The 25,446-nt window shown below is 49.1% G+C and overlaps 1 protein-coding gene across 1 annotated transcript in view; it reads right to left on the bottom strand.

Annotated features, from left to right (window-relative positions):
* The window catches only part of si:dkey-205h23.1 (AT-rich interactive domain-containing protein 3B), a 55,615-nt gene that overhangs the window by 18,966 nt on the left and 11,203 nt on the right, over positions 1-25,446 (bottom strand). Inside the window, exons 3-4 of the mRNA XM_064336070.1 lie at positions 15,670-15,744; positions 15,101-15,173 (exon numbers count right to left, since the gene is read on the bottom strand). Coding sequence (XP_064192140.1) covers positions 15,101-15,173; positions 15,670-15,744 — 148 coding nt within the window. The remainder of the gene's footprint in view (positions 1-15,100; positions 15,174-15,669; positions 15,745-25,446) is intronic.

The raw sequence follows: 25,446 nt of genomic DNA, 5'->3' as shown, positions 1-25,446 counted from the left end.
ATCTGGTTTAAAGCAGCTTAAAGCTAGGGCCAGATTGCATTACATGGCTTTGAGGAGCTAATTGTAAAACTGTCTTTGAAAACGTTCATAAACGTACAACACATCGCAGGGCACTGTAACCCTGGGCCATAGAAAGGTAAAGGTTGTTGTGTTGTACAATGCTGGCTACCACAGAAATGTCCCGCATTTTTTGTTTTTACTGAAAGCCTCCGGTGGTAAGCTACTGATTCGCCAGCAGCTGAGAGGGCTGCGATTGGCTGACGCTCGTAGGGGAGCAGCAGGGAATGGCCCCTGTCTGCTCCGCTGAAATGGTCTCTAACTGGCCACGAACTTCCTCTCCCTAGCCCTGGACTGATTTTCCCATCAGCCATCAGGAAAGAGAGTGATTAATGGCTCTGTGGGGTCAAAGGTCACTGCTGTGGGAAGTGGTACTGGTGAACCACTCCCCTGGCCCTATCTGCAGTGAGGAGCTCCGGACAGAGGAGGGCTGTGTGTGCAGATTCTGGCTTTGGCTTTGGTGGAGGTAAAAAAGCAGAAGGGGGGGGGGGCGGGGAGGGCCAGAATTCAGCAGTCTGTTATCCCACTGGGGAGAACCATTACAGTAATGCATTACTGGCAACTACTGACCTCTGACATAACCACATGAGAACACAGGAACTTGCACACGCAGACATTCTAATGCCTTCAACAAAACAAAGAGCCCCAATAAAAAGTGATATGTTTTTTTCATTACTGACAGAATGAGGGCAGGCGAAGAAATGTAGATGAGCGCTAATTATGGCATTGTCTTAACCCCACCCCAAGAGCCCCCTCCCCGCTCCCCCCTTCCCCCCTTCCCCCCTTCCCCGAGCTCCCCCCCTCCCCCCCACTCTTCCTCTCTGTAAAAACAAGGTCATTACATCTGACCTCTGACCTATTTTTAGAGTAAAACAGCTGCCAACATTAAAGGGCTCTATAATAAATCAATGGGCCAGGCCTGACGCCACTGTGGTAAATCAAATATGGCTTATTTCACATTACCAGCATTCTTTAAATAATTAAGAGGCAGAGCGACAGCATTCTTTAAGGCAGAGATTGAGGAGAGGACAGGAAATGAATTTTACAGCGAGAACGTAGACGCACCCTGGCTCCTGTTGAGGTCTTACAGATAGACGCAACACGAAAGAAACAAAGAAAAGACCATCATCAAAGCCAGTTTGGGGGAAAATGCAATAAAGACTGAATGGTTACAACAAACAGGATTCACAGCAGACTGAGCGCATTAAACACGAGAGAAAACATGTACACCCATCTGATTTGACAACACAGCTCTGGAACATATATTTATATATATATGTATATACAGTATGTATAGGAGAATTGATTTGATGACAGAAACCATGCTTGCCATGCCCCTCTCTCGACTCCGTACAGGGAGAGAGTGAGAGGGAGAGGGAGACAAACTACATTAGTAGAGTATCTCTACACTGTAAGAGATACATAGCAGACACAGACCCCAAACAAATACAGGCTCAGTGAACACACCCTTGCCATTGAAAAGGGCAGACACAAAAAAACGTGGCTACAAAAAATAAGTGCATACGGGTGGTCATTGTGTAAAGGCGTCAGTGTACTCAAAACGAACCTTTTTGTTTGAGACGCGTTTCTAACAAGAGACGAACAAAAAAAAAAAACGTAGTGTTTTGAGTTCGTACGGCACGGTGTGTGGAAGCCCAAGCAGTTCGCAAACACCCCACCAGTTCACAGACATCCCCTCGTCTGCAACTGGTCTATCCAAATGTCACATGGTTGGTTGAGTCACGGCTGACCGGCCGGGGGGTGGGGGGGGGGGGGCAGTTCAATTTTATTTTCCCGTTCATCTCGTAACTGTACTGTCTCGTGGCAGCATCGTCACGATCGTCTGGAATACTTCTGAGATGAGTACATATGAAAGAAGAGTCTCTGAGCTTGTGCAAGCATATCATCATCTTAATGACTAATCATACAGACATTTTAAAGGCATGACATTTCCAAGTCGGATGTCAATGATCCTGAGTCATATATGTACTGTATGAAGTATATTGTCTGTATGGAATAATTGCTGTATTAAGTATTTCCAGCCAATAAAGCATTTTGGAATTAGAAGGACAGGGAGGGAGAAAGTGAGAGAGAGAGAGAGAGAGAGAGAGACCGAGAGAGAGAGAGGACAGCCAGCTGGGAAGCCGCTGGATCACTGCCAGAAGAGTAGCGTGAGCCACAGCACACAACCTGCAAACTTGTGCCTGAGTCCTTCCACTGTGTCTGGAGGAACCCCCCTGACCCCCGCCCCCCCCTCCCCCCCACCCCCTACCCAGAGCCCAAACAGGGCCTGCTTCCCACCCCTCTAACTCAGCCCCAAACATTGCACCCTCGACACCGCCCGGCTCGAGAGAGGGACGGGCCGCAGTTAAGAGAGACGGACTGCTTCTGCTGCGTGTTTATTTTTCCCCGCGGCCGCTGCCGTTGGGTTTACGCGCTCGCCCGCGCGGGTGCGGGGGGCTGCATTGTGCAGAGCCGCCGCGGCGCTCAGCCCAGCGCCGTTTTGTTTTATTTTCGATGTCGGGGGGCCCACAGACATAAAAGGTAAGGGCCAGATGAAGCGGGCGGAATCCGGCTATCTTTAGTCCGGGATCCGCTCACATGACCGCCTCGCCTTTCATATCAAGTGGTAGCGAGTATATATCCGCGCTCCATTTAGCCCGTCTGGCCGCGCCCCCCGGCACTCGCGGGGAGGGGGGTGGGGGGGGGGAGAATTGGAAGCCGCAGTTGTCGGGAGGTCTGACGGATAAAATTCTCCCCGCCGCGCGATCAGCGCCGCGACTTGTGATGTGCGGGATCCTGGTACCGGGCTGTGGACCTGACCCATGGCGGTACCTTGGCGGCAAGGCTTGGCGCTGCTGCTGCTGCAGCGGCCCGGCCCGGATCGTCGTTCTCACAGGAGCTGGGGCCGGGCCCCTCGGTCCCTCCCTGTGTCCGCTTCTAGGACCTCCCCAACACCTGAACTAGCCCAACCCCTTAAAACAGCCCTGTTTCAGAATAAACCAACATATTTTAAAATACACCAAATAAAAAAAATAGGTGGGAGGTCACATGGGAGTTACATAACATTAAAAGCCATTTGGCGCTTGTCTGCAATTCCCAACACCTAAATTAGTCCAACCCCTGAACCAGCCCTGTTTCAGAATAAACCAACTTATTTTTAAAATGAGGTAGGAGGTTTATATATACATATATATATATATATATATATATATATATATACTGTATATGCTAAAGCACTGGGCTGTAATTCCTACACGAATCACCTGATATTGATGTAAAAGCTGAGTTTGCACTTTAACCTCATATCCATTGTTTTATTTCAAATCCAATTTGCTGGAGTTGTCAAAAGTGCCATAAGGTTTCAGAAAAAGACAAATTTTTCTTAATTTGGCCCTGTATTCCACATTTTAGATGTGTAATCAAACAATTCATATATGATTAAAGAGCACATTCTCAGCTTTTTATTTGAGGGTATTTTATACACTTTGCTTTTCACCATGTAGAAATAACAGTACTTTCTTCACAGTTTCTGGCTTAAAAAAACTTGTTGCTTTACAGTATGCTTGGGACCACTGTCTTGCTATAGGATAAATTCAATCCAATGAGTTTTGAGGCAAGTGATGGAACTTCAGCAGAAAAAAATGCTTCTGCACACTTCAGAATTAAGTCTGCTGAAGCTATCAGCGGTTACATCATCAATGAATACGAGTGAGCCAGAACCCGTGGCAGCCACACATGCCCAAACAATAACAGCTCCACCACCATGTTTTACCGATGAGGGGGGTGCTTTGTATCTTGGGGGGGGTTCCTCTTGGCCTCTGCACCTTGCTCTCGCCATCACTTTGATGCAAGTCAATCTTGGTCTCATCTGTCCAAAAGCCTTTTTCCAGACCTTTTTCTTAAGTATGTACTTCTTAGCAAACTGAAACCTGCCCATCCTGTTTTTCGCAACAAATGAGTGGTTTGCATCTTGCAATGCAGCCTCTGTAGTTCTCTTCATGAAGTCTTCTGTGGACAGTAGTCATGGACACATCCACACCTACCTCCTAAAGAGTGCTTCTGATCTGTCGAACAGATGTTTGGGGTTTTTTCTTCATCATGTAGGGAATTCTTTGGTCATCATCTGTAGAGGTCTTCTTTAGCCAACCAGGCACCTTTGTGATTACTGAGCTCGCCGTCGCTTTCTTCTTAATGATGTTCCAAGCAGTTGCTTTTGGTACGCCTAAGGTTTGGCCTATGTCTCTGACTGTTTTTTTTCTTATTTCTCTGTCTCACAATGGCTTCCTTGACTTTCATTAGCACAACTCTGGTCCTCGTGCTGACAAAAGCCAATAACAGACTCCAAAAGCAATCAAAAGACTAGAATCAAGACTAGATACTGAAAGCTCTCTTACACCTGCACTGATGACACTGAACACACCTGACAAATCAGAAACACCTGTGAAGCCGTTTGTCCTGAACATTACATTGCCTTGTAATGGGGGGGTCTATGTATAAAAAAGGGCTGTAATTTCTACACGGTGAAAAAATACCTCTAATAAAAGCTGAGAATCTGCACTCTAACAACGCGCAAATTGTTTGATTACAAATTTAAAATGTGGATTACACAGCCAAATCAAGAAAAAAAAAAAGAATATATCTTTGTCCCAAACATTATGGAGCTCACTGCATTTATAGTCACATGACATTAAAAGCCATTTGGGGCTCGTCCACAATTAGCCTACACCAGAAAGCCTTGATCTCATTCACCTTGATTAGATCTGTAAGAGAGAGGGGGAGGGACGTGGCCGCAAAAGAAACATGAGTCCCACCGCTCGAATCATAAAGATGGGTCACCTGCCGTGGGGGGGAGGGGGCAGGGAGGGGGCTTGAAAAGGCTGGACCTCGCGTAAATTGAGACGGGCACTTCAGCTGTAACTCGAGTCCCTTGCCTACCTGGAGGTGCGCAGGCTTCGGCCGGCCGTGACAAATCGCCGGCGGCGGGAAGCTGTCGAGAGCGCCAGCAAGCGGTCTCGCGTGCCCCTAAGAATGATCGCCACCGGAGAAGAAGCGAAAACCTCCCCAGCCGACGTCCCCGCTTTGATTCGCCACTCTCTTACTGCAGCCGACGCTCAACGCAGGGAATTCACTACGGAGCCTTTCGTAGCAGATAGCCGAAATGGACAGACCAAAGCAAACGAGATAACCAAGCAGTAAGTCAGATAATCTCGGACCCCGATCTTACTGCAGATGAAGGGATCGGGGAGACGAGGGGCCTGCAGGCGTACGCGCACGCCTTCCTCCGCGCTCCCGCAGCGTGCCTCGAGGCGCGCTACGCTTAGCCAGCCTCTCATCCGCGCGCCCTAAAAGGGCTTTGATGTGCGCTGCCCCTGACGACGCCCGAATAAACAAAAGAGCAAAGCGCCTCTCCTGTCTGCCGGTAATGTCTGTCTGCCACAGCTGGGAAGCCGTCGGGCGCTTTCACACACACACCATCAGCATTCGAATGGCCCCTTCGTTTGCAGAGAGAGGCCAGCGTGAAAGCAGAGTCAATTGGAGGCATTAGAATTTGAGTACTTTTCCACGGAAACACTGTTTATTCTGGTTTAAGAATTACTGAAGCACGCACAGTGCGTGCCAAGTTACACTCGTAATCCTACAATAAATCTACAAAGCAGAGCGCCATTTTTGCCCAAATACCCATTTTATTTATATGTAAGAAAAGACAGATAATAGCTAGAATATAAGCTAACATACCATGGAATAGTTATATGCTGATAAATGACTGAACAATTATGAAGATTATGAGTTTTCAGTTTATAACATTTCATATTAGCATTGGCAGTGTGGGCACTGCACTGGCTCACACACTTTGAAAAATAGACCACAGACAGCGTGATTTAGTTGTGATTACTCTTCTTTTGAGTTATGGCAGTCCTATTGCTCAACCAAGTATCTTCACATGACCGCTCATTTACACTCGCTTGCTTGCCTGTACATGTAAACGACACTGAATATCACGACGGCGGAAAACAGACAGCATTTAAACCAACGTTAAAACAAAACTCCCATTCCCACCCCCTTTTCGCACCTAAGTGAGACATCAGAAGGGGATTGGCTAGCAATTGCATGTTATGTGTGAAAGCGCTCTTAAAGAGAAATGGCCGCTGAAACTAAATTCACACACAAACACATATACCCACATGCACATACATGCGAGCACATGACACCTCAGGCAGTTGTTGCTGTTCCAAATCTTCCTACAAGGGGGTTAAAGCCAGATTACGACGCAAAGCTACTTAAGGGAAGAGCACAATTAACTGCATTGATGCAGATTATGAAGAAGTTCCCTTCCGTTCCCTCACTGGACACAGAAGTAAGTGGGCAGGCACCGGAATGGACAATCACACAAGAATAGAAAACAACCACTCTGCAGATCTGTTTCTGTTCAAAACCCTTCCTTTGTCTTTAAGCAGCGGGTAAACACGTGACTCAATCACTTAGCTTGGCTTTCCAGAAACGACCGAAGAAAACGGATTCTATTACACTGGGCTACACCGACGGCCCATTTTCATTACACCCAATTGGTCGGATTCTAAAACACACACAGCCCCGGCCGGAACATTTCCAAAAAGCCACCGCAGCCATTTTGGGTAAAAGGAGCAGCAAAACAGCAATTCAACCATGCTAATCACGGCTAGGCTTTCTGGAGGGGCACTCGAACATTGATTCCAAAACAGGAAGTTCTGTGAGATGGTGGCCTTTGAAAGCAAAACACAGTCGTGTTTCAATTTTCAAACAGGCACGCATTGGATTTGACCGAGCCTAGCCTCGAGAGCCAACAGATGTCAACATCTGCGTTTCCTTCCGTCCGACCTCACGGAGACACCGAGGAGCGCGGCGAGGACGAACGGAAGCGCTCATTTCTCAGAGGGTAAACAGAGAGCGAGCAGACACTCCTGGCACAGTGATTTAGACGTGTTTATTGACAGCGTCTCAAGGGAATTCCTGTGGCTCCCCCCCCCCCCCCACACCGCCCGCCCCGGCATTCTTTCATACCGCTGCGAGCGATCGCTAAGGATCGATACGCGCACGGATTGACAGATAAAGCCATCAGCTCACCCGCGCCATTTCTAGTTCCGCGCGGGTAATCGATACGCCAGCGTCAGCAGCCGCGTGGGGCTGCGGCTCCGGCCTGTGACTGCTGTCCCTCGGTGGGGGAGGGGAGGGGCGGGGGGGGAAGGGGTGGTCCCAGACCGGAAGGCGGGCACAGGTCAGGAAGTGGTTTCATTTTTTACGAGCCTGATGATTCCTGGATGAAACGCAATTTGCACAGCATAGGCTTACTGTCGCTGATGGGGGCAGAGGGGACTGGGAGGTGTGGAGTGGATTAGCATGGTACGTAGGGTACTATGATGTTGCTTCACTATGCAAGTCACTCTGAAGGAGCTTCTGCTGAATGGATGCAACATAGCGTTATCCTGGGACACAAAGTACACAGCTTGAATTGCTTTAGTAAACTATAACTGCAGGTAACATGCATTTAAAAAAAAGTGTATAATCATGTAACATATGAATTGCCCTGGAGAAAGCAAACAAAAACGCTAAAGCCACTGGCTAAACTGCCAATAATTTTCCTGTGAGAGAGAAATCTAATTATGAAGATCAATATCAAGGCAGGACATATGGAATTTGCACAAAGCACTTGCTGTCTGCTTGCCATATACCAATCGAGACTCCAGCCTTTGTAACGCCCGGAACACTACCTAGCTTCCCTTCTGATTTTAACTCCACAACACAACTTCCCCTTTTTGGAAGGATTAAGTATCTTGTTGTGCTCTGCAGGCTTTCACCCTAGGAAGGAGTCTCTGATTCGTTCTGAAAGATGAAGACGGAGAGAGACATGGAGGGAGCTTATCAAGCCTCCTGATCGAGCCCTCATTCCTCATTCTCACTCCAATTATTTATAGGCCCCTGTAATTAAGTTCCTCCCAGCTCTGGAGATTAGGAGAGGCAAATCCCCATACAGTACGTCTGTAATTACAGAGGAGCTGATAACGCAGGCATTGTGGACCCAGTCCTCTAACTGAGGACCCATTCTGGAAAAAAAAAGAACGAGAGAAAAAGAGAGCAAGGCAGCTGCATTTGTAAATTAAAAATGCGAGAAACAGGATCGTCGATAACACGTTCCCCTGAAAACAAGTTGAGTATTGAAAAAGTAAGTTGGAAGAGGACAAAGGGTCCGTTAAACGAAGGTTGTTTTCACACACTTGCAGTTCCAATGGAACAGAAGCTTCATCTAATTTCAAACTTTGCAGTGCGCACGAACATCCTACTGCAGTTTTATGCGGATGAATTATGGCTCACAACATGTTTTTTGGTGAGCCATAATTGTTTTACAAAATGAGAACAAAATTCTGCTTTTATAGTATATTGTCACAGGGATGAACATTCTGTGTTTTCAAAATCGAAATAAAAGGGAGTAAAAAGCTGCCTCTTCAGAATCCTTGCCGCAGCGTTCGAATCTGCAATCCGCCTGCACCACTTTGAGTTACCACAGTGGAGCTCAGAGTTTCATCATAGCTGAGGACCTTGGTCTTTAGTCAACCACGGTAATCGTATCGTCTGTTGATTGGTGGTGGCCAGCAGGGGCTGTGGTTCAAAACCCACAGCCAAGCTATCTCCATCACATAACCACTGACAATGCTCTCCAGCTTCTCCTTCTGTAATGCCTTCTTGCCCCTTCTTGGTGACTAAAATCCAAGAGAATCTGCCATTTCCTTCCCAAATACCACATACAGCTACAGGTCCAGGCCCTGGTACCATACACCCCTTGGGCTACTGCCCCTCCCCACTGGCTAGCTTACGAACCCACCCTACTGGACATCTGCAATTTTTAAAGAACCCCACGGCTATAGTTTTGTCACCACTCCTGTCGCTGCCCTGATCTTCCCCTCCGGATGGGGTTCCAAACCTAGATCCAAGAGAACTTCATCTTTGACAAAAGCCAAATGTAAAATCAGTTTCAATTAAAGCCAAACAAAATCTAAACCAACCATGCCAAATCAGCGACCAGCCACTTGACAGCTTGGTAGTGCTATTGCTAGTACTATCAAAGTTAGCTATCATGGTGTCTAACCTTGTACCAGCTTTCCTTGAATGTATAGATTTGTTTTACCTTTATTATACTATATTTTACTACTTCATTGTTGGTATTAGCTCAGTTACAACCTTGGTGGTTGTAGTACTTTGACTTAACTTTAATGAAATTTTGCAGTTAAAATGTTTGTTATCACAACATAATTTGTTACTTGTATATAAGTATGTAATTAGCATACGTAAGATAGAGCAGCTTGCATAAATGTGATTGAAAAGCTCTGTGTTGCCTTGCAGGCGATTGCGTACGTTTCTCTGCACATGCTTAAGCTCTGGGTTCCATCCTGCATTTTTCCCAGTTGCCATGGCCCAGGTTCTCGAGCCTAATCGATAACTCAACGATTTCAAAACAACCCCGAGAAGGTTGATTCTATCCAGGCGGCGTCTCCGGCGCGGAGGGTCCCCCGGCAGGCCTCTCTGCTCCTGCCTCTGCGGCAGGTCGAGCCTGCCGGCCCGGGCCCTTTCCCCGTGATGGATGGGCCGGCTTCCAGCGGGAAATGGAAGACCCGAGGCCTCGTTTCCGTGCAAACGAGACCGCCGCCTCCCTTCTCCGCTCCGCTCTCTCTCCCTCACGAGAGAGGGAACGAGGGAGAGAGAGACAGGGGAGCGAGAAAGGGAGGCGGCCGTCCCTTCCCCTCGTTTGCGCAGACCCCTCACCCTCCCACTCTCACGACGCGCGGCCGCCTGTCTTCCCCCTTATCAAAGGGCCGGGCTCCCGGTTTTAGGGGCTCATTAATCACCCGCGCTAGGACAGGAGGCCCCTTAATCCAGAGCCTACCCCCCCCTCAAACCCCGACACTCCTCCCCCGGTGTTATCGAGTTTCAGCGGCGGCCACCGTAGCACAATAAACAGAGGGAGCGGCAGACAGGGAGGAAGACAGGAGCGACGGAGAGGGGAAAAAAATCGCCGGTCTTCCCGCGCGTTTTCCCTCCGCTCCGACGATGCTCGAGCGCTCAGAAATCCCCGCTTCCGAAATTCCCGAAGCGTGGCCCCGGCTCGGGGGGCGGCCTCCGTCGCGTGAAAGGGTAAACGGAGCCGTTTACGACAGCGCGGGAAGCTCGACAGCCGAGGAGATCGAGCGGGAGATGAGCGCGGCGGCGACTCGTCGCGCGACTCGATTCATAAAAACACAGACACAGAACACCGCGGCGCGGTCCTGAACTCAGTTTCGATGCGTCGGATCAGCAAGCGTAGCTCAGTTCCAACAGCACTGAAATCTGCACTTTGGGGAAACAGGTTCCAGCCTTAAGAAGGGAAAGAGTTTTGCACCTTTGAGGAATGAACTTTGCCTAAATTGTACCAGAAAAAAAAAAATCCCAGCTGTACAAATACACCGCGGGTGGTGTCGAATGAAGAACTGCAAACATGGTGGGTCTTGCTAAGAAAATAACGTAATGCCATGCAATGCAAATGCAGAGTGAATTCACTTCAATCGGCTAACTGGTGTGAACAGAGCTCTTGGGTCGATGCGCGGCTCAAATGTTTCCGGAGCCTCCTCGTGTTCCCCGTCGCCCTGCCCCCTGTCCCAAGCGCCTCCACTGTTCCCACGGCATGCCAACATGGCTACTTCCCCTCTGCCCCCCCCCCCTCCCCCTTCCCCTTCCCCCCTTTCCTCTGGCAAATCCTCCCAACAGCCTGGGAACATCAGAATGGCGAAAAAAAGAAAACGAGTGACCGGAAAAATTGTGGTAATTCAAATCAAAAGCGGTCAACACCCTGGTTACCGGGTGTGGTCTACTTTCTTTTATTTGACGGGCCAATCGCTGCCTTTCTCCCCCCCTTTCCTCGGTCCTCACGGCTGCGTCCGGATTACGCCGCGGGGCCTGTCAGCGGGGCCGGATTACGGCCTCCGTCCTGTCCGCGCGCAGCTTGGCGGATCACCCCGGTCTTAACCTCCCCCGCCAATCCTCCTGACCAGGGAAGCCTCTTAACCGGGGAAGGGCAACATGCGCCGAGACTTCCCTAAACACCCCGTCACACTTCAGGGGGGCTATTCTACAATAAAAACCGCCAGCGCCACAGCTGTGATGTCACTCAAAGCTAAGCGCCATATGTTTCCCACCCCCCCCCCACCCCAAACCCGCGCGTGAAACCGTTGGATTAAACAACCTGGACGTCTTGTGCGTGTGGGCGTTCTATCCCAGCCTGCGCGTTCTCCCGACGCCCGGGCCCCTTCCGCGGACGTCCCTTAGCGCTCGACGCGTCCGTCATGGCCGACGTCATCAATCATGTCCTCTGGACAGCACCGACAGCCGTTTTTATCCTCTGTAATAAAGAGCCCCCGGTCTCCCATGCAGCCCCCTGCCCCCCCCTCACCCCCCTTCCCCACCACCACCACCACCATCTCCGGCTTCAGAAGGTGGGGGGGGGGGGCAGGCCGGCGCAAACGATCTCCCATCTGCTTAAGTGAAACCTTTGGGGGGAGTGGGGGTTAATGGCCCAATCAAACCAGGCCATTTAAAGGTTTCCATCTCTGCTATTGTCAGCCATCTTCTCTCTCTCTCTCTCTCTCTCTCTCGATCCACGGGCCAGTTGTTCGTGGGAATGCAATTTTTTTCTCTCCCAGAGGCAGAAGAACGTAAATTACACAGATCTTATCCCGCATTCCAGCGATAAATAAAAATTACTTGTGCGCGGTTTGGTTTTTTTTTTTTTCCCTCTCTTTCTGCCTGCCCGCTCCGCGCTCTGCCCCCGCTGGACAGTAAAAAGCTGCTCCTCTCTCTCTAAAAAAAACCATCAATCTGCCCTCCTCGCGGTCCCGCTACGTTTCGGACAGCTGGCGAAATTCCTCGATGATGAACGCACGCTCCTGCCGCTGGTGAGCGCAGGGAGGCGGGAGGGGGCCGCAGTGCGGGCTGCTCGCAGGGGCCCGGAGGATTAACGCGCTCCGGGCCCCGCGCCCCGCGCCCGGGCTCCACGCCGTTCCTGACTTTAATGCTCCCGACCAATCATTTTAAAGAGTTTGAGGAGGGGGGGGTAAACATGACCTGTGAAAACAGCGTAGCGTGCGCCACGTGGCTCCCTCATCCACCCACATCCGTGGCGCAGCCCCCCTGAGGAGCAAGACTTACAGCCTTTAAGCAAAGCAAATAAAACCAGACTAAACTATGCACACACAGATTTACACAAATACAACAAGCCTGAACCACACACGCAAGGATTTACACAAACAAACCTAGCCGCGTTGAATAAGCGCGACTGGCAGGAAACCGACCGGCACGGACCGGTTTCACAGTATCGTTCTTAATCTGGTGGCGAAGGCCGTCCGCCTAACGCCCTTTCTGGGCCGTGGCTGCGCCTACTGGTGACCTTTTCACGCCCAAGCGAACAGACGGCTTGGCCAGTTCGCTTTTCTGTGATCAAAGCGCTAGATTACAAAACGGTGGCGGTTAGCCAAGTGGTGTTTATTTCTGAAAGAAGGGTCAGGCCACCGTTGTTTTGTCTCGGCCTTTAAAGAGGTCATATTTGCTGTCAGACGGTGCTGCCAGGTAGGGTGGGTCGGCGGGCACGTTTGTAGCGGACAACGCTGGGTCGCCATCGAGAGGGAGAGCACACAGCGCTCTTCATCTTTCTCCACGCAATTCAGAGCACACATTTTTCTTTGTAAACACATTTTTCATCTTTTCATCCCATTTGTATTACTTATCTCACATAGCCAGAGCTAGTCAATTATTACACACATATTACATGATCCCTTTATAGATTTACCATCACTAACGCGTCAGTCATTATTTTTGGTTAATACAGTTTTTGTTTTTTTTTACTCTCAGAATGCTGTCTTTTTGTGTATGGAACAAACCTCCTTTGGGAATAAGCCACAGGCATCTCCACTGTAGTTTTTGTGGATTCCCCAAATCTTGGTCATTTACACAGTGCATTCCACAGGAATGGCGAGGGCCGTCTGTACCGTGTTTTTCCTAGATTATGCAGCACCGGAGGCCGCCAGTTAAGGCGGCTGAGGGACGGGCAAAGTAAATGATGCGGAACAAAAGTGCCGACGACCAAACAGACCCAGGACAAAGGGCGCTTCTTCAGCCGGGGCTTCGGTCCTGTGGCACCGTTTTAAAAAAATGCGGAGGTCTGATATCGGAGGGATCGGGGGGGGGGGGGGGGGTCAGCTCGCGGCTCCTCCCACCGGCACGCCTGCGAAGACGCTCCAAGCCCCGAAGATGAAGGAATTTGGTGATTCCCCTTCTCTTTCAAAAGGCAACCAATCAATCACCCCGCCCCAATCTCTGACTGCTTGTAGGGAAACGGGGTCGAAAGGGAAGGCACTAACAGTGACCGTCTAGACGCCGGGCGGCGCGCGGTCTCCCGAGTTCCTCCTGGCGGTCGGCGCGTCTTCGTTCGCTCGCCGCTTTCGGGCTTTCCAAGAACATCGAGCGGCAGCCTCTCAAACTACTCAGGGCCAGCGTCAGCCGGGTTCTAAAAACTTTATTAATGGTACAAAAACGTTCGGTGGCAGAACTGCGCAGGGGAGAGGGTGAGGGTCGATGATGTTGACTCCTCTGGGGCAGACATTTAAAACAATATTTACGTAAAAAATCCTCTCGGCAAAGCACACAAGAGCAAACTCACCAGAGGATGTGTGGGCCTCTTTTTTTTTACTGCATGTGTTATTTATAAAAATTCCCCTTTGGAAGCCGTTTCTCTGACTGAAATGGTTTCCCTTTTTAAAAATTTGACAGCAAACTTGGGGACCCTTGTGACTAAGCAAAGGGCAACAACCCTTCTATGTACTCGCAAACGCATATAAACAGCACAGCCCTCAGATTTTAGTAGAAGGTAAAAGACCAAAAGATAACCAGTCTTTGTTTAAAACAGAGACAACAAACACTGCGGTTTGTGAGAAGCGTGAACAGAAGTTCCTGTGTAAGTCTGACACAAGTTCAGGTACAGGGAGAGAGGCCTCTTCGTGTATCAGTTGAGAACTGACCCCAATGAGTCATTCCACCATCTTGCCAAAGAGGAAGCCTGAGAAGTCAAACTGAAATCAACTCAGATACAACGGGACTATTAACCCCTGGTTTGACTGCACCCATCTTCTCCGCCTGGCCATTAAGGCTACTACCGCAATTCAGTATAATAGCCAAGCAAACTTTGCCTAAAAAGTGGCACGAAAGTAAAGAGGAACTTGACAACACCAAAACAGATTTCCACAGAGATTTTAGTTCAGGAAGAGTTTAAGTGCTTTACACGTTATCAACTCAAAGGGAATGAAAAAAGAGAAAAAAAGTAAACAACTTGCTAATATCTGCACGCACACAGCGAAGACTCGAGGTTTTGCGACGCGTGCAGGTTCCACCGTGCGTTCTAGCGAGGCGAAGCAGGGAGGGCGAGCAGGCCCCAGGGGGAACCTGCCTGCAAACCGCAGCCGAGGGAATCGTCAGGCAGGCGGTTCTCTCAGCGCCCAGATTAGCCTGTGTGCGGCGGGGGTTAGAGGTGACCGAGATTTGGACTTTGAGGAAACCTATTTAAAAACGAGGCCGATCGTGGTTCCTCGGCACCTCCGGCGTGCTTACGCTGAACTGGGGGCGCCCCGGCACCGCAAATAGAGCACACAGAGGCTTTACCAAAAAGCCACCACCCATACAGGCAATTCCCAACTTCAAACCGCTTTTTAAAGCAGCAGGTGATCTGAACGGATGCACATCAGAAGCAAAGAGACATCTTGGTTGCATTTTGCATTCAAGACAAATTCCAATCTGGTGACCATGTTAAGGCAAATGACACAAAAAAACACTGGGCCAAACAGCTAATTCTGAATGGCTGGAGGAGAACATGGTTTCATTGGATGCGATTTAGGTACTTTAAGGCACAACAGAATCTGTCAGTGGTGAAGGGGTCAGACTAGGTTGCGTTGGTCTTAGCTGGGAGAGGGGGACGGAAGAGTCACGGGCGTACCTCGTTTCTGCATGTAGGTGAACAGGTCATCCAGGAACTCTTTCCGGTTTGGGTCATGGTCCAACTCGTACAGCTGCAGAGAAGGAAAAGTACGTACAGCCCACAGATGAGTATCTCTGCCTCCATTATGCATTCATTACCTCAAACGAGATAGACAAAATGGGGGAGGGGGTGGCAAGTTCATCCATAATGTGTAGAATGTTACTAATGTATTTGGGTGAGGACCATCCTGGACAGCATCATAATCTATAAATGTTTAAATAAATTCAGGCATTCACATGCAATGTCCTGTGTCGTAATGAAGTTGATACTTTTCAGTCATGTGCCTTTTAAAAATACATTCAACATAGTGTACCAAAAAACATTCAATGCATTAGTGATATAAATACACTCTCTCACAAACACAGTCAAAAGCAATAAACAACAAAATTCTTCTAAACAATTTTGATCCTAATTTTACAATTTAACACACAGCATTCATTTTAAAAGCGTTTGATGCAAATGGGACATTCCTGCATTGTCACGGCAACAGGTCGGCGAAGGAGAAGCAGCGTGACGGACAGGCTCACCTTGGCGAAGTCTCTGGACGCCTCGCCTCTTCCTCTCCCTCCATCAGCTTCGTCAGTCCAGGAGGCATTTCCATTCTGCATAGAGAAGAAGAGACAGAAGAGAGATTCAGAGTCAGGAACAGCAAACACATAGACGGAAAATTCAGGGTGCTGTGCTAATGAAATTCCTGGAGTCTTCGCGTCCACCCTGGCCCATCCCACCCCTCCCCGCTCGCTCTAACCGTTCACCCCCCCCCGCTTTTCCCCCGTCCAGCAGGACTCAGGCCGGAGCCAAAAATTGAGGCCAGTCAAAGGACCACGGTGCTGAACCTTGGGAAAGTGGCAAAGTGTGAGAACAGGGGTTACAGCCTACACCTGTCAGACTGTCAGGAAGGAAAGCCAGATTCACTCTGAAAGGACAGGTCCACCAGAGGAGACGAGCCCATCCCAATCTTGGGCACAATTGGTCGAGAGTGGAGGGGGGACCAGAAAAAAATCTCGAAAGTGAAGCGGGGGAGGCCACGGTTCCACCGGAGGCCCGTTTGGTTTGGGGCAAGGGTTGCACAGCTCCCAAGAGAAAACGACATTTAATCATTTCACACCAATTACGCGCTGTGTCGGTGACTATAATCTTTAATCTTGACAGTGAGTATAGGCAGCAGTGACAATGCACCGTATACCCTAATGGCAATCAGTGATTATACCTTAATTCAATTATCACGAAAGTCAGGGGCAAATACGTTTGAGCCAACTCTAACGTAAGCTTTCAGTTAAAATAAAGAGTCGGAGATGTGAACAAGTGTGACAGCGCCTGTCTGGATTCAGTGTTCAATCTATCCACATGGATGGATCTGCAGGCCTGAAAGTGGTTTAATTTTCATGAATTCCCAGCCCCTCCCAGTAAGCTTCATTATTCCCGGCTCTCTCCCGGGCAGGGTCAGGGAATGTGCCCCCATATTCTGTTTACAGCAAACACGGGCCAGCTGCACCAAGCAGAGAGTCCAAACATTAGACGGGGGGAGGCAGGAGCAAGGGGGTCAGCGTGTGCAACTGGGTGGAATGGCCTGCTGTGTGTGTGTGTGTGTGTGTGTATGCTTGTGTGTGTGTGTGTGTGAGTGCTCTGAGAAAGAGACATCTACTAAGCTGCTTTTGTGCAAGAGTGTGTGTGTTTGTTTGTGTGTATACATAGATTATAAGGAAGCAAAACACACCACCTAATGATATGAGCCTGTGTGTGCGTGCGCGTGTATGTGTGTGTGTGCATGTGCGTGTGCGTGTGCGCGCACGTAAATGTGTGTGGTGTGTGTGTGTGTGTGTGTGTGTGTGTGTGTGTGTGCGCGTGTATGTGTGTGCGCGCACGTATATGTGTGTGTATGCGTGTGTGTGTGTGTTGTCTGGGCTCCCTCGCTCAGCTCTCTCCTGTGGAGTGCACTCAGGAGAGTCACACCCCCGAGCCCTCGGTGAACCTGACCTCTCCTCTCACTCCTGACACCGCAGCTCATTCATTTTACTGACTGTAGCCGCAGCCTCAGAGTTCAGGAGGGGGCCTCGCTGACAGACTCCAAGCCAAACAAACGCCGGTTAAGCCGACTGTCACAACCTCCAACAATCGATTCTAAACTTTGAACGTCACATTAACATGTTCAAAACGTGTACCCTGTGAATATGTTTTTTAATCTCTGTTTTTAAAGAAGTCGGTTTAAATTCTTCAGTTTTGGTGGATTTGACATCATCTGTGGTAACTGGTGGTCACAAAGGTTCGTTTTCACACTCCAGAGACCATTCGAATGTCTCATTCCATTCGAAACTGAGCTATTACAAGGAGCACAACGAGCACCTATTCTTCTTAGAAGATAATCCAGTGGTAGCATATTTTGGAGAAGAAAAACTGCCTAGAGACAACCAACGACAAATCAAACCTAATTTTAAAGACGCTTATCGGACTTTACATGCTTGCGCTTTCGCATTTAGCATGCAAGTTCCTGCGCATTAGTTATCATTTTTAAATACTTGTCGCACCCGACACCACCAGTGGAAAATAGCATATTGAGAAGACATTTCAGAACCAAATACATTTAATCGATATTGCTGCAAATATGCCAGTGTGAAATGGTATCACACGAAATGATTCCAGTTTTTTTCCATTAGAACACCATTTTATACAACCTTCTGCATTGCATTTCTGTAAAAATTCCTTTGTCGTTGGTGCTAAATTAAGCCGAACCTTACGAGATCTCTCCTTGTACGCTGGTGCAGAAGCCATTACTCTGTGCTTTTTCTGAGTGTGTATACGCTCTCCAATGAGTGACAGGTGGGTGAACACTGGAGGAGCAGGGTCAACATGCACCCGGCAAGGGGAAGGGAGACAACGGTCTGTTCGAGAGAACACCTCCTCATTCACGAAAACCGCCGCTCGCCGTCAGCACAGCGCCGCAACCTGCCCTCACCCCGCCTTCTGCTAAAACAGTTGCCCGGCCATTGCAGCCGCTTGTTAGCCTGTTTGTAGCGTTAGCCGTTTGCATTTTTGTGAGGATACCCCAAACGAAGACGCCTGAACGCGCGCTCCTGCCGCTCACGTGCAGACGTGTGAGCACCTGCAGGGGAAGCCCTGGTTAGTCGAAGAATGTCAAAAACAATTTTTTTTTTTAACTTATAGGCCAGCTTCACAAGCCCCCCCTCCCCCCCCCCTCTCCTTCGAGGGCTCTTTTCCATCGCCGAGCGCTCTGACTCAGACGTGTGGGCTCGCCCTCCGGGCGTCCGGGACCCGGCCGCGGCGCCGCGGGCGCTAACGTGGCGGAAGCCTCGCTCCTCCGCCGGCTGACTCAGTAATACCGTTAGCAGGTTTACCGGCCGAGCCGTGGGAGGAGCCAATCACATTACAGCCACACTTTGCTGATTGGTGGGTGGCCAAACTAGGGATCAGCCGATCACCCAAGTTACTAGGTTAGCAAAATGGAGGGAAAAAGATCAAGGTTCCTTCTCCCATAAACATAGACTCTAGCACAGGGCGGCCCATCCCTGTTCCTGGAGATCTACAGCCCTCTAGGTTTTCATTTCAACCCTGATTTGGCACACCTCATTCTACTAATTAGCATCTCAACAAAATCTCCAGCCATTGAACGAGGTCTCCTTTGTTGCCGCAGGAATGAAAACCTACAGGACTGTAGATCTCCAGGAACAGGGTTGGGCAGTCCTGACTAGCAAGACAGGGCCTGGTCCTGAGCCTTTATATGTTAGTCATAAATAAATTCCACAATTAAGATTTAAAATGCAGCCAAAGGGGCCATTACTAACGGGCGCTCATAAAACTGGAATTCAAATCTTCTACTGAGCACAGCTCTTTTGTGATGCGAGCACTGATGCTTTTTTAAGTCCATGGGTGCCATTGCGAGCTGCTTCACATTTTTTTATAGGAGATGCCCTGTAATACAGCTAAATCTATAATAATATCCTCACACTGCTCGTCACAGATGAATGTAAAATGACAATTTCCGGAATTTAAGCGACATTCAATTCACAATGTACAAAGGCCTGCTAGCTATCTACTAATTGATGTCCGGTAGATAAATTGAATTTTAAACTGTCTTGAGAAAGAATGGTAAAGCTGAAAAGGCCTGAATCAGTGCACTCAGGAACCTGTGACAGAACCGAAAGGGTTAATGCCAGCTGTGTGACGAGAGCAGAATTCATCGGGCAGGATGTTGACAGAGATTCTCTAAATTGATAAGCAGCTGTTATTAGATTGAGCTAATGGCTGGTTTGCAATGGGATGTTTACGTTTCACAAAGCACAGCTCGCATGAATCCAGTAGGTCTGTTGGGAAACTGGGGGGGCATTTGGGGGCCAGGAGGCTTTGGTATGAATATAATAAAGAGCTTGTCTTCGGCCTTGATGTCAACCTGCAGTCTTTCGCTAATGAATCTATAATAAGGATCATTTGCACGCTGGCAGTCATGAGTGGGCGGAGCCTCCTGCAAGTTCACAGTGGAGTCAGATGGTGGATTTTACAGAGACGAAAAAAAACTCAAGCTGACAGTTCAGTCCCTCCCTGCCTCTCTCTCTCTCTCTGAACATAAATAGTATGTCTTCTGCAGTAAAAGCACAAACACCTCTGTTGGTTATGTTAATGGTTTAATCAAAGCCATATAACAGGCAGTACTCTAACCGGGTGTTCCAACCAGTTTCCAACTGAAAAACAAATCAAATCAGCAAGAATCCTGATAAACTAATACAGTAGCCTACCCATTTTAAAATATGAATTATAACTATTATACAAAAATAGTTGTAACCAGTGATATAATTTTCCTTCCGTCGTCATATTGCTGATTTTGAAGATGTGCAAATTTAAAAATCTGATTGAGAATGAATCACGTACAGATTTAAATAGACAGATTTAGCTGTGTGAGCTATATGACAGGTTCCATAAGGTCTGGATCAGATGTCTATTCTGGTAAAATTAGGATTGCTCTGTACACAGTTGGACTGTGACTGCAGAGTCAATAGGTTCAATGCTAAATGACAGCACGATCTCCTTCCGCTGTTTAATGACGGCAAACGGATGTTGGCGAGTACAGGCTTCTTAATGTGTCGCGCTGAGCTCCGACTGGCTTCCATGTGGTCTGACCGGACGCCGTCCCCACTGCTGCATAATGCCGGCCTGTTCCCAGAGGCCGGTCAGGAATCGAACCGTGGTCCGATCAATAGCCCCGGATCCGCAAACGCAGAACCCCCCCCCAACCCCAACCCCAACCCCAACCCCAGCCCCATCCCCAACCCCGCCTGCTTCGGATGTGATCTGACAGCTCATGCCGTTCCCGGTCTTCACACTCAAACGCTGATTCCGTCTCGTTTACGGACTTCGGTGGACGGGAGCGTTTTCGAGGCTCGGATGTTCCCTCGCGGGGAACCCCAGAGGTTCGGGAGAAAGCCCGTTCGCGCTTCGCCACTGGGTCCAGGGCGGGGAAACGCAATCGGAAAAAAACAATGCGTCTGCTCCCGCGGTTCCACGCAAAGGCCGACGCGGGCAAGCGCTGCCTTCATCGAAACACTCGAGAACTATTTCGCCATGGGAGCAGAAAGCTGTAAATCACATCATTCAAAATGCGATTTTTACAACCTGCACCCCGCCACCGCTCCCCCCCCCCCCCTCCAAATCACCGCTGCTCAACCCACAATGGCAGGGAGGATGGCTTTGCAAAAACACTCACCCAATCTGCATTCCAGCGTATATTTACACAGGGAATTATGGAATAATGCTTCTGTTGTTCCAGTGCCCCAGGCTTCCCTCGATACAACCGTTCTAATTTCTCGCCGTAAAAATGGCTGGTTGTCAGTTAGCCGACACCGAAGGAAATGTCTAAAACAGACACGGAGCGGTAATTTAATTACGTTCAAGGCTGCTTCTGGGCTAAGCGTGCTGCGACAGACAGCGCCATCCATCATAGCGAGCTGGATTCGCAGGCTGCGCGTATACGAACGCCGAAAGGCCCGGTCGACTCGAACACCACGCGAGAGGGTTCCGCAGACCGCTTTCCTTCTCTCTACAAAGCTGACCAGAAATGGTTTTTAAAAATAAATAAAAAAAACCCAGGGTTTAAGCTGCAAAAACATTTTTTCCCCCACCGGCAGCCAGATCGTACGTCATTTCTTATCTTGATTTTCTATTCTGAACCCCCTAAATCCTCTTAATAAATACCTACGAGCCGTTTCTGAGTTAGAGTATGATTAAAATAATCGTGTGCTTTTGCAACAGTGCTCATTAGACGCTCGAGTTAGGAATGACCTCTTTCTCTCAGTCCCCACCCCCTCTTTAGAGGGGGAAAAAAAAGCCTGACCAAAAAGACACTTCTTCTACCACGTATCAAGATTGTATATGTATATCAAGAACCGTATGCGTCTTGGTTCTGAAAAGCCACTCACAGAGCGGGCTTACCACTGGATAAGGGCGGGGCCCTGGGGAAATCTAAACTCACGGCACGCTTAGAAATACAATCCCTAAGTGGGCTCGCAATCTTTAATCCAAAACAATTAATTGGGCTGTGGCCCGGTGCTTGGCTCGTGGAATCGTTCATAGGGCTCCCCTCGTTGTTCGGGAGGCCACAGGTGGGCGGGGCCCTTTACCCGACCGCGTCTGTAAAGGGTCTCACGCCGAGGCCGGCCATGCGCTGCGTCAGCGCGGCCTCTCGTCCCGATTCCCAGCGCCGGGTAACCATAGAAACCGCTCCCGCACGTGCGCAAGGGCGCACAAACACGACGGTTTTTGTTTACCTCCGAGCTAGCGAGGGGATATGATGTTTGTGTGTGTGCGTGTGCGCGTGTGTGTGGGAGAGAGTGCATTGTGTGTATATAATCAATAGTGAAAATGGACGCTTTTGCTGTGGTGCAGTTGTGCAGCAGGAGATTACTCATTATGGAGATTACGCTCATCAGCGTTCGAGGGGACTCGCCCCGGGAGAGGTGGCGGATTGGCGGAACGGGCCGAATGTCCGCGGACAGAGAGCATGCGGCTGCTTGCCCGGTCTCGCACCGTCCTACCTGAGGAACGCCTTTAGAGAGCCACGCCCCGGCCAATAGCATGCTCAGACTTTCCAAAATGTAAAAGGAGCACGGGCTGTCCACCCCCCTTTGGTTTTTTTTTTTGTTGTTGCTCTATTCAGACAGGGAGAAATCGGTCATCAAGAAGGGAACACAGGCCAGGGGTTGCCATGGTCCGGGATGGCTTTGCAGAGGTTAGGTCTGAATAGCGTTCACTGTGTGAACTAAACTGTGTTCTTGGCTATAAATAGCTGTACAAAATAAGTATTGTAGCTTACTGAACCTGTGTTTAGTAGTTGTCTATGACCATGAAATGCACTTTTTGTATGTCGCTTTGGATAAAAGCGTCTGCCAAATAAATGTAATGTAATGTAATGGATCGAACCAATCTGCACAGAAGCTCCAGGCTCTAGAAGTCGCTGCTCTACGGACTGCACCACACCTCTCTCCGAACTCCCTCTGGCTTTTTACCAGAGGGACAACATCCCTGCAGAAAGGACGAGGGGAGGGAGGGAGAGGTGGTAAGGGAACCAGGAAGGAAGGAGAGAGGAAACGCTGGCCAAATGGATTTCTCACCCCTTCCTGCCTACACTCCTCCAACACTCTTTAAAAAGAAAAAAAAAAAAAAGAATAAAAAAAGGACAGGACTAGCGGGACCAAAGACCTGAAGATAAAGTGAGAAGTTTAGGGAAAGGGCTTATCAACATGTCGGAGCAGGGAGCCAAAGTAAACAGATACGCTGGTAATTGGCAGCTTCGGCTAGCCAAACAAACTGGCTGCGTTTGTTCTGCTAAACCCCTTTCACCAAGACATTGCATTCCTCGGGGCTGAAAGCCCCCTCTCCCCCCCCCGCCCCCCCACCCCCCTCTCCCCCCGCCCCTCTGTCCCCCCCTCCCTGTTCTGACGCAATGTTTGCAACCGCAAGACTGATATCAAAGTGCACAGAAACTGGAAAGCTGCATTAGCGACGCACACCCTCCCAGGTTGATAAAGGGCTGCTTGCTAATCTCAAAATTGCGAATCTTTTCAAGCTGGTTTTTTTTATTTTTTTATGGCGGGTAAAATACGGCAAAACCAGGAGCGCAATTTGTCAACATCTGATTAGAGAGCGGGTCAAAGTCTCGCTGTAACTGAGGGAGAGTTCCTGAAGACCACTCTCCCTGGGCGGTACTATTGCAAGCTCTATTCTCTCTGGGCATCCAGTAGGAACTTTGAAAATATAAAAACCCGGTTAGTAAATGAAAAATTATTTGTTAAAAAAATAAATCAGGAGCACTTTTAATGCCGGAGTCTATTGACAGAATCCGGGCAATCAATCAGAACCACAACGCTCCCTTTATTTCATCCCATTAAGATCACGACTGCTCCAAGCTACGACCGCCCTGTCATTTTCAGGTCAACAAAACTATTAGCCTTTTTTTCATGGATCAAAGCTCTGGCTAAAAATACCTCGCATATCTGGCATCATTCAAAGGCTGAGCATCCGCTTCGCCGGGGCTTCTGAGCGCATCTATTGGTTCAGGCGGGTTTTCAGATTCGCTCTCATTGTGTTCGCGAGCGGGTGGCGCTCAATAGCTTTCGCCCCGCAGTGAAACCAGCGAAAAAAGGCAGCTTTGTTCGGCGGTAGCGCGAAGCGGGGCGGCGCGTTTGGGGGGGCGCTCTTCGAAAGGAAAAAACCTCGCCTGGATGGCCGCGGCGCCGTTATCGACGAACGCCCTCGGAGCGCGCGAACCTCGGCGTGCTTACGCGTGGTGTACGCAGCCAAAAAACCGCCCGAGTGAACCGGACCCCGTTCATTACCAGCATAGAGTGAGAGGGACAGAGAGAGAGAGGGCAAGAGAGAGAGAGCGAAAGGAAGGTGAGACCCAGAAAGAGTGGGAAGGAGGGAATTTACATTTATGAAAGAGACAACATAACCGAATAAATGCTGTAGGTTTGTGGGAGAAAGGCTCGTATTTACACTACAGGTAGCCCTACACAGGGAGCCCAAAAAAGCGGAAAGGAAACATTTCCCCTTGGCTGATGCCATTCCATGCGCTTCTGCACTTAGCAGCTGTCAGACTGGAAAGAGTGTTACACACAGATTCCCCCCCTGCACCCCCCCCCCTCGCTTAGTCCCTCAAGGGGACCACGCTAAACTCCCACCGACCGAGCTGAAAGGCAACCCATCCTGTCCGACTCATCAAAACATCTGGATAAGATCTTTTGGGATTGGATGGAGGGGGTCGGTTACACAGATACAGCTCAATTCAAGCGTCTCTCTCCAACGTGTGCCAGCGCTCGACCCGCGTAACCAGCGAGAACGTATTAACCCCTAAAACAATTCACACCGCTAAATGTAGCTAAATGTAGCTAAATAGCCACATCTTTTCTGTAGCCGACTGTGGGTAAGACCTGTGCAACAGAGCACTGGCCGCAGTTCTGGGGGGTTGTTGAAAGACCTGCATCTCAATTCACCCCAAACGCAGCACTGTACACAATCTCAGTCCTTATGAACGGTTTCATTTTTTTGAAACATCATTAAAAACATCAATTTTGACCTCAGTCCAAGCACTCTGGAAGAAAAAAATATAAAAGACGGTAGTGAACAAGCGTGCATTCAAACAATCGTGCGTAGAGAACGCCCACCCACCATTCCTCCATCCCCCTCCCATACATAATGATCTTCCTTTTCTCCCCCCATACTCTGGAAGTATTTTACACACACCCTCCGACTCACACGTTCACTCACACACACACACACACTCAGGCGCTGACAGACGTGCTTCTTCAAGCAGAGATCTGGGGTCCAGGCACGTTGTCTAACCCTGAGAGCGGATTAACGCAATTTTGTGCTTACGCTCTACATCTTCAATATCGAATACAGGTCCAGGTGACAGAACCTCATGATCTCCCTCCCGAAAAACTATTTTTTCTTATCAGTTATTCAAAACAATTAACATTGTCAAGAATAGTCAATTCTGCACTGTAGGCTGTTCAAAAGATGCACCTGAGTTTATGGGCAAAAGCTCTTTTTTTCTCTTTTTAAAATTTGGAATGCACCATGGAATCATAAATACCTTCATGTACAGCAATGCAGGGCCTACGTTGTTAATCTGAGAGAAAAAAATGGGCAGTTGAGTGGAACTGTCACCAAGAAAACCATTCCGCACACGAAAGTCAACATTGCCATCATTTGTCTGAAAGATTACGCAACACCGCTCGCCCAGGTGACACCTGCGTCAAAGCATTTTCTAGGGCAGACGATAATCTCAAGGCTAACAA

The sequence above is a fragment of the Anguilla rostrata genome, chromosome 5 (genome assembly GCF_018555375.3).
Source record: "Anguilla rostrata isolate EN2019 chromosome 5, ASM1855537v3, whole genome shotgun sequence".
Taxonomy (NCBI): Eukaryota; Metazoa; Chordata; class Actinopteri; order Anguilliformes; family Anguillidae; genus Anguilla; species Anguilla rostrata.
The sequence above is the reverse complement of the archived record's forward strand: the minus strand, read 5'-3'. Positions and strand labels throughout refer to the sequence as shown.